The sequence below is a fragment of the Netta rufina genome (assembly GCF_964035555.1).
Source record: "Netta rufina genome assembly, chromosome: 5".
Taxonomy (NCBI): Eukaryota; Metazoa; Chordata; class Aves; order Anseriformes; family Anatidae; genus Netta; species Netta rufina.
In genome coordinates, this window is record NC_140128.1 from 31,794,857 (window position 1) to 31,807,673 (window position 12,817).

The 12,817-nt window shown below is 40.5% G+C and overlaps 1 protein-coding gene across 1 annotated transcript in view; it reads left to right on the forward strand.

Annotated features, from left to right (window-relative positions):
• Positions 1-9,631, forward strand: part of SPTBN5 (spectrin beta, non-erythrocytic 5) — a gene marked incomplete at its 5' end in the record, with an annotated part of 96,223 nt that extends 86,592 nt beyond the window's left edge. Inside the window, 10 exons of the mRNA XM_084286987.1 lie at positions 595-784; positions 1,291-1,467; positions 2,362-2,466; positions 3,784-4,398; positions 5,602-5,673; positions 7,121-7,207; positions 7,566-7,657; positions 7,853-7,938; positions 8,441-8,576; positions 9,345-9,631. Of these exons, the coding sequence (XP_084143113.1) occupies positions 595-784; positions 1,291-1,467; positions 2,362-2,466; positions 3,784-4,398; positions 5,602-5,673; positions 7,121-7,207; positions 7,566-7,657; positions 7,853-7,938; positions 8,441-8,576; positions 9,345-9,498 (1,714 nt within the window). The 3' untranslated portion in view covers positions 9,499-9,631. The remainder of the gene's footprint in view (positions 1-594; positions 785-1,290; positions 1,468-2,361; positions 2,467-3,783; positions 4,399-5,601; positions 5,674-7,120; positions 7,208-7,565; positions 7,658-7,852; positions 7,939-8,440; positions 8,577-9,344) is intronic.
• Positions 9,632-12,817: the final 3,186 nt, after the last annotated feature.

The window sequence follows — 12,817 nt, forward strand, 5'->3', positions numbered from 1 at the left end:
TTAGAGTCAAAGCAACTACGTTAAAGGTTAACCTTCTAAAATAGGTTAGCACTTGCTCAAATGCTGGAATTGTTTTGCACACATTTATTTAACCTTATTGCCCATATGCATATACTCTCCTGTCCATTCTCATGAGGTGTCAGTTTGTTCCAAGAATTCAATTGCTGGGAAATTCCACTATTTTTTTCTTCTTCTTTTTAAATCTGAATTTGAATGAAACGCCAAATGTTAAAAGCATCTACAAAACATATCTTTAAAAAAATTAGTTAAACGTCTCACATTGTTTAAATCTGCAGTTGCAGGAGTTCCTTCTAAGCATTTGAATGTTCAGCGCTCCAGTATGTATAGATGTTGCAGCTGCCTGTGTTGTAACAGGCTATGTATTGAAACAGCACTGGAATTATTATAAAAGGTTATAAAAATCCATAAATGTGTGAGCAAACCTACATCAATACATTTACATATTCATGTCTTTCTTAAGCAAATAAGTCTGTGTATTTGTGTCCAGAGTCATGGGATGTGTGCATTCCCAATAGACTGAGTATCCAATAGACTCATATTTCTTCCATTTCTACCCTTTTGACTGTTTTGTAGGGCTTGGGCCAATGAGATGCATGCATTAGTAATATCTGAGGAACTAGCAAATGATGTCCTGGGAGCTGAGCTGCTTATCAAGCGTCATGAGGAATACAAACGTGAGATAGAGAAGCAGTGGCTAAAATTTGAAGAAATGCAGCGGGCAGGAGATGACCTAATGAAGAATGGACATTTCATGTCTGTGGAGGTGTGTTGATGAGTTAAATGTTTTACAAGTGAGAGTGAACAAAGAAGGCTTATTAAATAGGCAGGATTTGCAGCTTTGTTTGTTTTTCAAAACAGAAAAACTAAGTGGGACAATTGTATGTATTTCTCTCTTACAAACATTGTGGACTTCATGTTACATGTGGAAAAGAAAAGCGCCTTATAAAATTCTTCCTTGTTCCTCCAAAAACTGATTTTAAATCTAACCATAAAACAATAATCACTGACTATGTGGGGGGAGTAGGGAGATATTGCTATTCCACAGAAAAGATAAACCACATAAATAAGATTTTGGCATCTAGCTACGCAAAAACTAGGATAAAATACATCACAATGCCATCAGCTATAGCGTGGGGTGAGGTCTCTGAGTACAAAGTTATCTAGAGGTCATCTTCTGGATCACGAAGGCAGATTACATTCTAGTTGACTGTCAAACAAAAGTCTGATTGGATCCTTCACCTCCTGGCATTTCCAATGTCCTTTTTCTAGATTGAAGAAAAACTGCTAGAGCTGTCAGAGCTGATGAAGAAGGTAAAGGAGAGCTGGAACATGAGGAAAGAGTTGTATGAAGAAAACTGGGAGATTCAATTGCTCCGCAGAGAGCTAGAACAAGCAGAAGCATGGCTGACTGCCAAGGAGGGCTTTCTTTCAGATCCTAGCTATGGGGTGAGTAAGGACAGCACAACACTACTGAAATGGACCTACAGACTGTTTGGAGCATGTTTCAGCTCAGGTCTGAAACAAATCATAATTAAACAGTAATGCAGCCTTCAGATTACAGGGGGGCAGAAGCTTGGTCCTTTTACAGACGTGAGCCTTGGACAGGTGCTGCAGTTTACATGGTGGTAGGTTTCAGGAGGTGGTGGCTTCCAGGGGCTGCTAGAAGGCTGAGGAGAATTCCATCCCATTTCTTCACATAAAAAGAGATATTGCAGATGGTTCCACCTTCTCCCCATCATGGTGTGAGAACCTTCTTTGAAAGGAAATAGTGTGTGTTTTGTTTTTTTCCCCACCTTTTGTTGGGGCAGTAGAATGTTTTGCATAGACAGCTTGATGGTTAGCTTGTAAGTTTCTATTCTATAGAATAAATAGAATTCTATAGACCAGCATCCACGTGTGTGTTTTTTTTCAATTTCAATTGATTATCTTATGATGGTTTTGAAGATAGGAAAACATTCTCACAAAATCAGATATTGGAACACAAGGACAGAGCAAGGCACAGGTTTAAGGCACATGTTGTCATTAGGGTAGGAATAAGTTTTGTGTCTAGTTCAAGCTGAAATCTAAGTACTTAATCTGCACGTAAGCATGGCTTCAATGGAAAAAGAAGAGGGTTGATATTTGAATTCTTTTTTTCATGTACAGCAGACTGCAAGCTACAAGCCATTTTTGTGTAAACTATGATTTTTCACACGCTATTAGGACTTCAGACGTTCAGTTGAAATAATTTTAGAATTATCATTTGGCTAAATGGAATGGGTAAATCTGAAAATCTCAGGCTTACTATTTCTGATGGACTTGATTTTGGACTTCTGTATCTGTTAATTTTTTTCCACTCAGGATTCTGTGTCTGAAGTAGAGGAACTATTGAAGAAACACCATGATTTTGAGAAGATGCTTGCAGCTCAGGAGGAGAAATTTGCTCAGCTCAGCAGGAAAACTAAGGTGAGAAGTAGAAGGCTGATGAGCTGTATATGACAGGATGATCTGGGTCCTTAGATGTTAGAATCATAGAATAGCTTGGGTTAGAAGGGACCTTAAAGATCATCTAGTTCCATCCCCCTTCCTGTGGGCAGGGATACCTTCCACAAGACCGAGTTGCTCAACGTGCCATCCAACCTGACCTTGAACACCTCTGGGAATGGGGCATCCACAACCTCCCTGGGCAACCTGTTCCAGTGCCTCACCATCCAGAATTTCCTCCCAACATCAAACCTAAACCTCGCCTCTTTTAGTTTAAAAATGTTCCCTCTTGTACTATCACTATCTGCCCATACGAGAAGTTGTTCTGCATCTTTCTTTATAAGCCCCCTTTAATTAATAAAAAGGACAGAATAAAGTCTCCCCAGAGCCTTTTCTTCTTCAGGCTGAACATCCACAACTGTCTCAGCTGTTCTGTGTAGGAGAGGTACTCCAGCCCTCTGATCATCCTCACAGTCCTCCTCAGGGCCACAGCTCCACATCTTTCTTGTGCTGAAGGCCCCAGACATGGATGCAGTACTCCAGGTGGTGTCTTTTCATACAACGTGTTGCTGTATGAAAAATGGGGTTTCTCACACAACAAAGATAGAGATTTTGATTCACTCAGAATTTCAGTAGGGAGCTGCAATCACCCGGCATTGGTGGAGGAAAACTAAGGGCTGAAAATAAAGGGAGACAAAGGCAAAGACAGGCCTTTTTCCTTCTGGCATCAGAGTTCTACAGTAGATTGTGTTAGGTAACAAAAATATTCAGTCAACATCCCAGATTCTATCTCAGTGGATTTTTAAATCATTTTCCTGAAATAACCAGCAAAACACAGCTTTAATGTTTGGCATTAGGCTAAAAATGTGCTTAGTTGAGTCTGCCTTTTGCTCAGTACTTTTCCAGATTGGCTGAGTGGTCCACCTCTCTAAAACCTTCCATGAGAACACCCCTGGATTTACAGCAAGTTTAAAGAAGCAGTGGCACAGAAGAAAGTCACTATTTCTCTAGATGTTATTAAAGCCATAACCTCTAGACAACTTAGTAAGGGCAGGGAGTCTCTGGTTTTGAGATTAGCTACCATAAGCATCCACACTTTAAGGAACAAAATAATGCTCGGGGCATAGCAATGAAATTCAGTTCACATGCTAAGAATGCCAATTCACAGTCCTTAAAATCTAGTGCCGGGAGAGAGTGTATTTGAAAACTATTCTTGCTTAAAATAAAAGCTTCTTAAGTAAGTACCCACGAGTGCACTTACACAGGTAATTTCAAAAATGGAATACTTGTGTCCTACAGAGGGAGATGAATCTTCTGAAACAAACGGATACAGAAGAGAGTGAGCAGAAAGATAAAAGCAAAATTGTACGGGTTCCCTCTCTGAAGAGGAAATCATCTGACAAAAGGAATCCACCACCAAAAGTGATAGAGATAAGGAGCACAAAGGAACTGCAACCTGTGCCCCTACCAGTCCAGTCCTGGAGGGCTCCACTTGAAACTATTTTTTCCCCAGTTGAAAAGACTCCGGGGGCATTCCAACAATTCACTGCTGGGGGAGTCCCTGATGTGCTGAGCAGCAACAAAACAGAAGTGAAACCTGAGAGGAGATTCAGTGAGATTATCACTCCACCTACACCAAAGATGGTGGTCCCACAAGCTACATCTTTGGAAAGTTACAGTTCTTTAACCTCTCCTTTATCTCCTACTCCCATAAGCCAGCAACGCAGCAGTAGTTTGTCAGAATCGTATGCCATAGGCCTTTTATCACCTCAAGAAAAGAGTGCTAAAGGCTTCTCCTTCGACCTGCAAACAAAATTATTGTCAACGCCACCTAAACCTGACCAAACACCACTAGACAAATCACCAAGCTTACTGCTGTCTAGGTCCTCCTGGGAGACAGAGACTGCATCTTCGGTAAGTCCCAGTGATTCTTGACTGCTAATCTGTGCTAGTTAAAGTAAAGAAATACAGAAAGTTCTGCAAGGAAGTCACAAGAAGCACTATATAGTGGGTATTTCAGTGGATTCACTCATGGATCCAAACATGAAGAGACATTTTATGTGCCATTGCAGTCAATACTCTTTCCAAAAATATAGTTGAATTAAGCAGATACATACAACTTAAAAGTGTTTTTAATTTGCTCAGCTTTATAGCCTAGGGCCTGACACCTGTAATGATTTCTGGTTTTCTTCCCCAAATTAGAGGACACGTAGCAAAACACTGAAAAAGAGATGTAGGAGATGCTGCCTCATAGAGAGGCAAAACTGATGGTTTACCCCTGCTGTCTTGCCTCTCTATGTGGTGCTTAGTGTCCACTGAGTTTAGAAATCAGAGAGAGGCAGGACTTAGTGGCATCTTTGCCAAAAGCTGATCACCCAGCACAAGACTCGAACCAGTAGCTCCTGTTTGTTTGCTCATCCAGGCAGGAAATGCACTGTTAGCTCATAGACAAGTAAAAATTCCCCTGAAAAAATGTGTTTGTCACATACCTGAGTGTACCAGTACAACACTCTACATTGGTGTAACTCAGCGTTATTGCAGGGGTATAATGAATACTTTGCCAATTTAAGTTGTAAATTGTGTTTAATAATATACAAATAATGTTCAAAGGTAAGAAAATTTACTTTTCTGTAATTTTTTTTTTTTAATCATGCTATCACAGTCAAACCCTTGAATGACTCTTGATCACATAACATTTGGATGGCAAATAGAGCAGTTGTATTGTAAGAATGTTGTATCTGTCCCTTGTAATCAATATGAAAATACCCTTTATTCTGAATAATAATAATGGTAATTTACACCTCCAAACGGAATAGTGTTCAAGGTAAGTGAGTGATTGGATTTCAAGAGGAACCTTTAATTATTATACTGTGATAGAGTAAATTCCATATGTAGGGTAAATTGTTTAAGAGGGACATGAATTCTCTTCATTTAGGTACTAAGTCAGACATGTGACTGCAAACTAGAGAGGATTTCTAGCTAGGCCACAAACATTAAGGCTAGAGGAACTAGAGTTCAGTTTCTCAGTGTGGAATTTACCTAGAAAAAGCTTCAAAAGTTGCTAACATGTTTAAGGGCTTTTTAAATGTTTAACAGCAATGTTCTTGTGTGTCTCAGGTTTCTACAAGTCTCCAGCACATGGAGGGATTCCTAGAAAAGAGAGACCAGCTTCTTCCAGGAAGACAACAGGTAGAAGAAAATGCCCTCACGCTGGGTTAATTCATCTTTGCTTGAGTTACAGTCCAGATCTGGTCAGACTTCAGGATAAACCCATGCTGAAGGGGAGAGCAGGAGCAGGACTACAGGTTTAATTCAGTAACTACTAAAGAAGTGTCCATCTCAGCAGTGGACTGATCAGTGACTTTAGCAGTACTTGATAAAGTCCTTAACAGAAAGAGAGAATGAATTTTTTGCCTGTATTAGGAATCATACAGAACAGGGTCTGTCTACATGTGATGGATTTATAAACCAGAACTTTGGCTGTACAAACATGTTAAGCATGTCCCCCTTCAACAAGTTTCAAGACCCTGTTTGTTGGTAAAGGAAGTCCCCACTCCCATAGTTTCAGTGATTGAAAATTCTAACTGTACTAGAAGAGAATTAAGGCTCATCTTTAGAAGACATGCTTTGTTTAATCCAAGGTTGAATGAGACTGAAACATGAATTTTTATCCTGGGAAAAAAAAAAATATATCAGGTCAGTAGAATATGGTCATAACAGGACAGGAACTTTTCTAATATTCAACACCTGTTGATGTAATATTCAACAATGTAGATATCTGAGTGTTTGCATGTAAGCAGGTTGTCTTGGGTTGTCTGACCCATAGAATATTTCCTAGGAAACCTTAAATGTGAAAGGTCTCTTTGAAAAACTGAAGCTGATATGGATTCCATCATCTGGAAGAGATATTTTGTTATTCCAGTCCTTTGGATATGCTGAATTTAGTCTGCTCTGATACTGAACTTCCATCTTACCAAAAAAACTCTGACATATCTTCCTCAGCATGTTTTCCTTCATTTCCTCTGAATCACCAAATTAGTCAACTTGATTTACTGGCAAAACAAAATAAGAATATGTACGAGTAAAAGGATCTTTAATCCCGAAAGGTCTCAAGACACTAGACTGACCTTGCACTGGTACACAGGTGGGAATGGAAATGGCAGTTGCTTTTGCACAGTGTTCAGTAGCATTCTGCAGGGGATAGTTTAGAAGATGAAGAAGAATTTGGCAACCATGTTAGAGTGAAACCACAGGCTTACCAAAACTAGATGGTGACCAGCAGGCACAGGCTGGTTCCACTTGGAAAAAAGTGGAGCTTTTAGTGACCAGAAATAGAAACAACTTTGATAGCACTTCCTCCAAGTTATTGCTGGCAGCAGCATGGTGTAGAGCATGCTTGCACCATGTTACATCATTTGTTCAGTCCTGACTCACAAAGAGCCCCTTACTGAATCATTCACACCAGAAACTACAACAGACTTCATTTTTCTAGGAGATAATCATGACTAACAGAGCTTCTGTTATCATAATCTGGGCAGCTCCTGGCCTACTGTGGAAGTTTCCCACAAAAGATTTCACTACTGCAATTAAATATATAGCTAATCATTGGATTTTATTATCATTTTTATTCTTGTAGCCGGGCTCGAGGTCTTGGAAAACCTTCTATGCAAAACTTGATGGACTAAAGCTTGATATCTATAATGATGAAGAAGAAGCATCTAAGGTAATTTCTTTTTTTGAACCTTTCTGATAAAACATATGTTACATTTGCTTCATTTTGAGATTAGGGGTAACTGGTTCTCTTTAAAATATCAGTTAGGTCAAATTCTATGAGACTGAATAATAAGCTTTCATAAGTTTTCAAACATTCTTTCAGTTAAGAATCTCATTCTAGTATCTGCCTTCAAGATATAAAGCAATAGTCCATTGTTCCTCTGTGGTTCTTCCTATTCAGTGAGCCTGACCATGAAGTTAGAAGCAGGAAAAGATAGTAGGGTGTGTAGTCAGCATGCGAGTTGGTATAGAGTTGAATCATAGGATAAAAGGCAAACATATTTTGTTATGATTTCATCCTCCTTCAGAATATATCCGCGTTCCAGTCCCTCAGCATTGCTGGTGCCAAATGTGAGAGGCTGACAAATTACATCAGGAAAGAGAATACCTTCATGTTACGGTAAGTCTTATGGAGATGTGCACTAATAGAAATCTACATAGCTATCCTGTCTGGTTACCCCTGCCTACAGTCACCTAACACTGTATGTTGCTAGAAGACATCAATGCTGTGTCTTACAATGCTTGCCTCAGTCACAAGGACAGAAAGTAAAAGGTAGGACTAACTAGAATGTCTCTTCTACTATCGTTTTTACAGGCTGATAGATGGGGCAGAGTATTACTTTGCAGCACCTTCTCAGATGCTGATGGAAAACTGGCTGAAGTCACTACAGAATAATATAGGTACGTTCTCATTGCCCTCGGGATTGAACCATGTTTTTAGCAAGTGATGGTGAGAGAAAAAGAATGAGAAGGTGTCCTTAATGTGAGGCATTTTGAGCCTTACATTTTGCCTCTGTTAGACAGCAGGGCACAAGTAACTGCCACCTTGCGATGCAATGACCTGGTAGGTGACTTGGAGAATGCCCAGGGTGTCTTGCATAGCAGCCTGTCAGCTGTACTGCAGCCAGCGTCAGGTTATTGCCAGAGAGGGGCATTGCCCAACACCTCCATCCATCCTTTAAATAAAGGATGTTTTGGATCTTAATCAACAGCTTTTTCTCTGAAGCTAGCTCTTTTTCTGGACCCCTCACTAGGCAGTGGCATAGTGGAAAGGAAGCCAGGGCACCACAATTGTAATGGTTTTTGGAGATAACTGGTATGGACCCAGAAATTGTTACAGACACCAAACTCTGCCTCTAACACTACTTTGAAATGTTTTTATCTCTGTTCTTTGACTGCGTAGAACACAGAAACAGACCAGGTTCCACAGCAATGGTAAGGCCTTTTGCTCCAAGCACAGAGACCTCCCAGACAAGACTGTGGAACCTTCCAGACAGAGACTCTGCTGAAAGTCTAACCAGCAAAAGTGCACTCCTGAGGTAAGGGCTCTGTGCTGAAAGGCTGAACAGACATCATCACTGTTTGTACTGAGATAGCTTATAAAGAAGAGAGTACCGAGTGATCAAAAAGTCCTGCTCCTCTGTCATTAATGCAGTAGAATATTCTTGAGTATGACCCTGCCTCAATTCATTTTTGTCATTTATGATTGCTACAGCCAGTTTTCAAAACTGGGCTTCAGTGAAGACAGCTGATCCTGTCTGTGATTGACAACTTAAATTTGGGAAACCCAGAGGAATTCTTTTTATTGCTTACTGAAGGCACCAAAGTTACTGAAATGGATTGTCTAATCTGAAGATTGCATTATGTATTTGTTCCGTGGAGAGAAACTTGTTCCAATACATGAGGGAAATAGAGCAAAAAACTGAAAGAGGTGCCTTGGATTTCTTCTTGGAATATTCTCTCCAGCAGGGTCTGAAAGAAACCCAGACTCCTACATTAAGGAACCAAATCAGTTGCCTAAAGTTACGCTGTTTGAATACTTTCCTCAAAGGCCTTTTTGAGAATCCAGATACAGGCACTGAAAACACAGTAACAGCCAAATTAGGAAACTTGGCCTGTAGTATATAAATCAGTTTGTCGCATTTGGAGTCAGTAAAAATCTTCCAGGCTATAATGTGAAACCCTGGTCCCTCTGGCAGGTTTATTTTTGCTGCTGAGGTAAGTGCCTAACAAGTTCTTAAATATGCACAGTGACTTAAACTCATACAGATTGTCCCTGATTTTCTGGTGATGTTTGTTGTTCATAGGAGAACACCTTCTTTCAAAATCAAACGGGAGAAAGAGTCTGCAGAATTTTTCAGAGATTTGAAGGAAGATGGAACTGCAGTGGCACAAGCCTCCACAACCACCCTGAGCCTAGAACAAAGTGGTAATAAAACAAAGCTGCCTCCAACTTTATGAGAACCTGAAAGAAAAATAACATTTGCCTCAATGAATACCAGACCCTTCACCATTATATCGTAACTTCTGGAAATGTATTCATAAGTTTTAATTTAATCACTACCCTTCAAACTTACTTTAATTATGTATTAAATCTGGTCAAACCATTAAACATAATTAAACACAGCTGCATCTGGTATACTTTTGTGGATACAACAACTCTGTCACTTACCATATTACCTAAGTGATACATTCTCCAAGTTACCTAATGGAAAAGCAGAGGGAGGTTTAAGCCAGACTCACACGAAGTGACTTTGCAAGAGGGCAATGGGGAACCATGAGCAGAGCACAAGGTGCAAGCTGTCCATGAACAGCAGCCACCTGCAAGTAGCTTCAGAGATACCAATGGAAAAGTTTTAAGCTGTTTCTATGGTCTGTACATCACAAAAGCAGTAGTCTTAAGGGGAATGCTTTTTTATGTAGTTCTTACAGTGTTTCATAGTCTCCACAATCTTTCACTTTACAATACCAACCATAACCAACTATTCCCTAAATATTTGCCAGGAAAATAATTCTGTAGTTACTCATCAAACTAAAATCATGCATGAACAATCAGCCTTTCCTTACGAAAAGAGAGGAAAAGGGGGATAGCAAGGAGGAAGTCTAGGACCACCAACCACTGCTCTCAAAAAAGACCAAAATCAGCATTTATTTTACATTTACCACTAGAAGGCTGGATTGAGTAGGAAGTGTATAAGGTAGTCTTTTGGGGAAATGTAGGTGAAGGACAAAATCATACTATAGTACATTATCTGTAGGAAGTCTTATCTTGTTCTCATTACATTATTGGCCTTTTTCACTCTTAAATTCTTAAAAGTGAACAGTATGTCAGGTGTACACAAATTACCAAATGTTTATCCCCACAGTGCATGCAGTTAAGTCCCAGCATAGCACAGCTGCAGCAGCAGTGTCATAAAGCCTGGTGACCACATCAGCAAGTCTGTTCTTTTTAGCAAGCAGCATAATTTTCCGGAAAGATGTTGCTCCTTGGGCTAAAAGAAGTGTCAGTGGGACAGGCCCTCTGGAGGTCTGTAGTGCAATGTCTTAATCAAAGCTGACTGATTGTGAATACTAGATCAGGTCAGAGGCACATTCTGCACCTGTTTTTCACTTCTCTTTGTTCAACTGCATGAGATTTCTGTCAGTTCAGTCCTCAAGTTTTCTGAAAGTCCTGGACTGAAGATCCGCCATCTGTCACGTTCACCACTCCACATGTTTTTTAGTATTGTCCACAATTGTACTGAGGGTGTGCACTCACATTGTGCCCATCACCGATGAATTTGTAGAGCAACATTAGTCAGTACTGAACCCCAGGATACTCCATTTGTAACCAGCCAATGCCTAGAAGTAGAGCTATTAATTGTTGACACTGTAGAGGGCAGCTCAGCCAGTTTTCAACCCACCTAACAGTCTGTTCATCCTGCAAGAACTCCAAGGTTCCAAAATGAGAATGCTCAAAGAGACAAGGGAAAAGCCTTACTAAAAGTTGAGTATATTACACCTAGCTGTCCCCTTGGGAAAGCTGCTCTGAGTGTGCCTGATTGCCGCCTTCTCTTCCACGTCCTTGGAACGAAGTCCAGGAGGACTTGCTGCATCTTAGCAGGGGCTGTGGTGGGGGTGTTTGAGGGTGACTGGTCTCATCATAAATAAATAAATAGATATGGAACACTTCATTATTTTCCATATCATTCATCATTCGTCACTAGATTTTCCCACACGTTTATCACACTAATGGTCCCACACAGAACCACTGTGATGTCATTGATTTCTACACAGCTGAAAAAAAGTGTAGCTACAGAATTTAGGAATTTCTGCAACACCACAAATCTGGGCTTTGTCTGAGTGGCAAACCTCCCAGGACAGAAACTCTGGCCATCAGATGAGCACCTCTGTCCCACACTGGATGCCATCTCCTGTCAATAATGCTCTTTACTTCCTTGATCATATGTCAAATAAGAAAATGGAATTTAAGTAACAAAGAGCACTCTGAGCCTTCACACAGCTACTGTGACTCTCCCCTTTCATTTTCCTGTTGGACAGGCTGTTAGCCCTAAGGGAAGGTCATCACAGTGCCTAGCAGTCAAAGCAAAGATAAGGAACTGGAACAAAACAATGAAAACTAGTGCTAGGAAATTGCTGGATTAAGTAGATAGGTGCAGTGAACTGAATCTTGTCCTACAGGGGATGAGACAGAACCATCCTGATGGAAAGACACACAAACACCCACGCACTTGTGTGAGATGCTTATGGTCCAAGCTCCCCATCCCAACAGCAAAGCTGTTTTGCTAGTTCCTTCTCAGTGCCTAAAACTGAGGACCAGGGTGTAAAGGCAAGGACCCACACTTGTACACTGACTCCAGCTAAACAAGACATAGAATTTGATGGAAAAGTAGAGAAAATTAAAAAAAAAAAATGTTTTTAGTGTAAAATAAGAGCATAATCTGAGGGTATTTTCTGGATAAAATAATCTCTTTCCTTTAAAAATGCTTTGTGGTGCTGGATACATTATGACAAGTCAAAAGCATATCTGGGGAGGTGGGGAAAGAGGGGGGGATGATCTTACAACCACGAAGGAAGCAATTTTCAGACAAGACGTCACCATTTTCTGAATTTGCACTGTGGCAATCCAGGTGTCCATTGCTGCAGGCCTGTAGAAGACTTCAGTCTTTAAATTGTTGGAGCTTGATATTGACAAATGAGAGGAATTAGATGCTGTCAGGTCTGTGCCTCTCTCCCAGGGATCATCAGTCACGGCAAACTGCATCAGTCACGCCAAATTGCATTACCGGGGTCTTAGATGAGATCTGACTAAGAATGATTCCCAATCTCCATAGATGAAAGATAATTGCACTTAATGCTTTGTCTCATCTTACAATGGTTTAATGCCCTGGTTTTTGCCTTGAGGTGCTGATGTAAAGAACCCATTGAATTGGCTGTGCACAGTTAGGACAGCATCAGTCCTGACTGGCACTGCAAAATCTCAGCAGCTGAACGTACGCATTAGCCTCACTCTGTGAGCCAAGAAAATCCCTTGGCAGCCACCTGCGTGTCACTCCCAGGAAGCAGACAAATGAGAGAGCAGTCATTTCCTAATGAAATGAACTTTTCAGGGTTTGCCAGAATCTTGCAGGGAAGACATTCAACTTTTCAAAAGTGATTCACCTACTAGAAATGCAAAGTGCCATGGGATTAAATAATTGAGTGTAAACCTCTCATTCTGCACCTGACAATATACCAGTCCACTTCATTCTCTGACAGTGTAAATGATTTTCAACTTTAA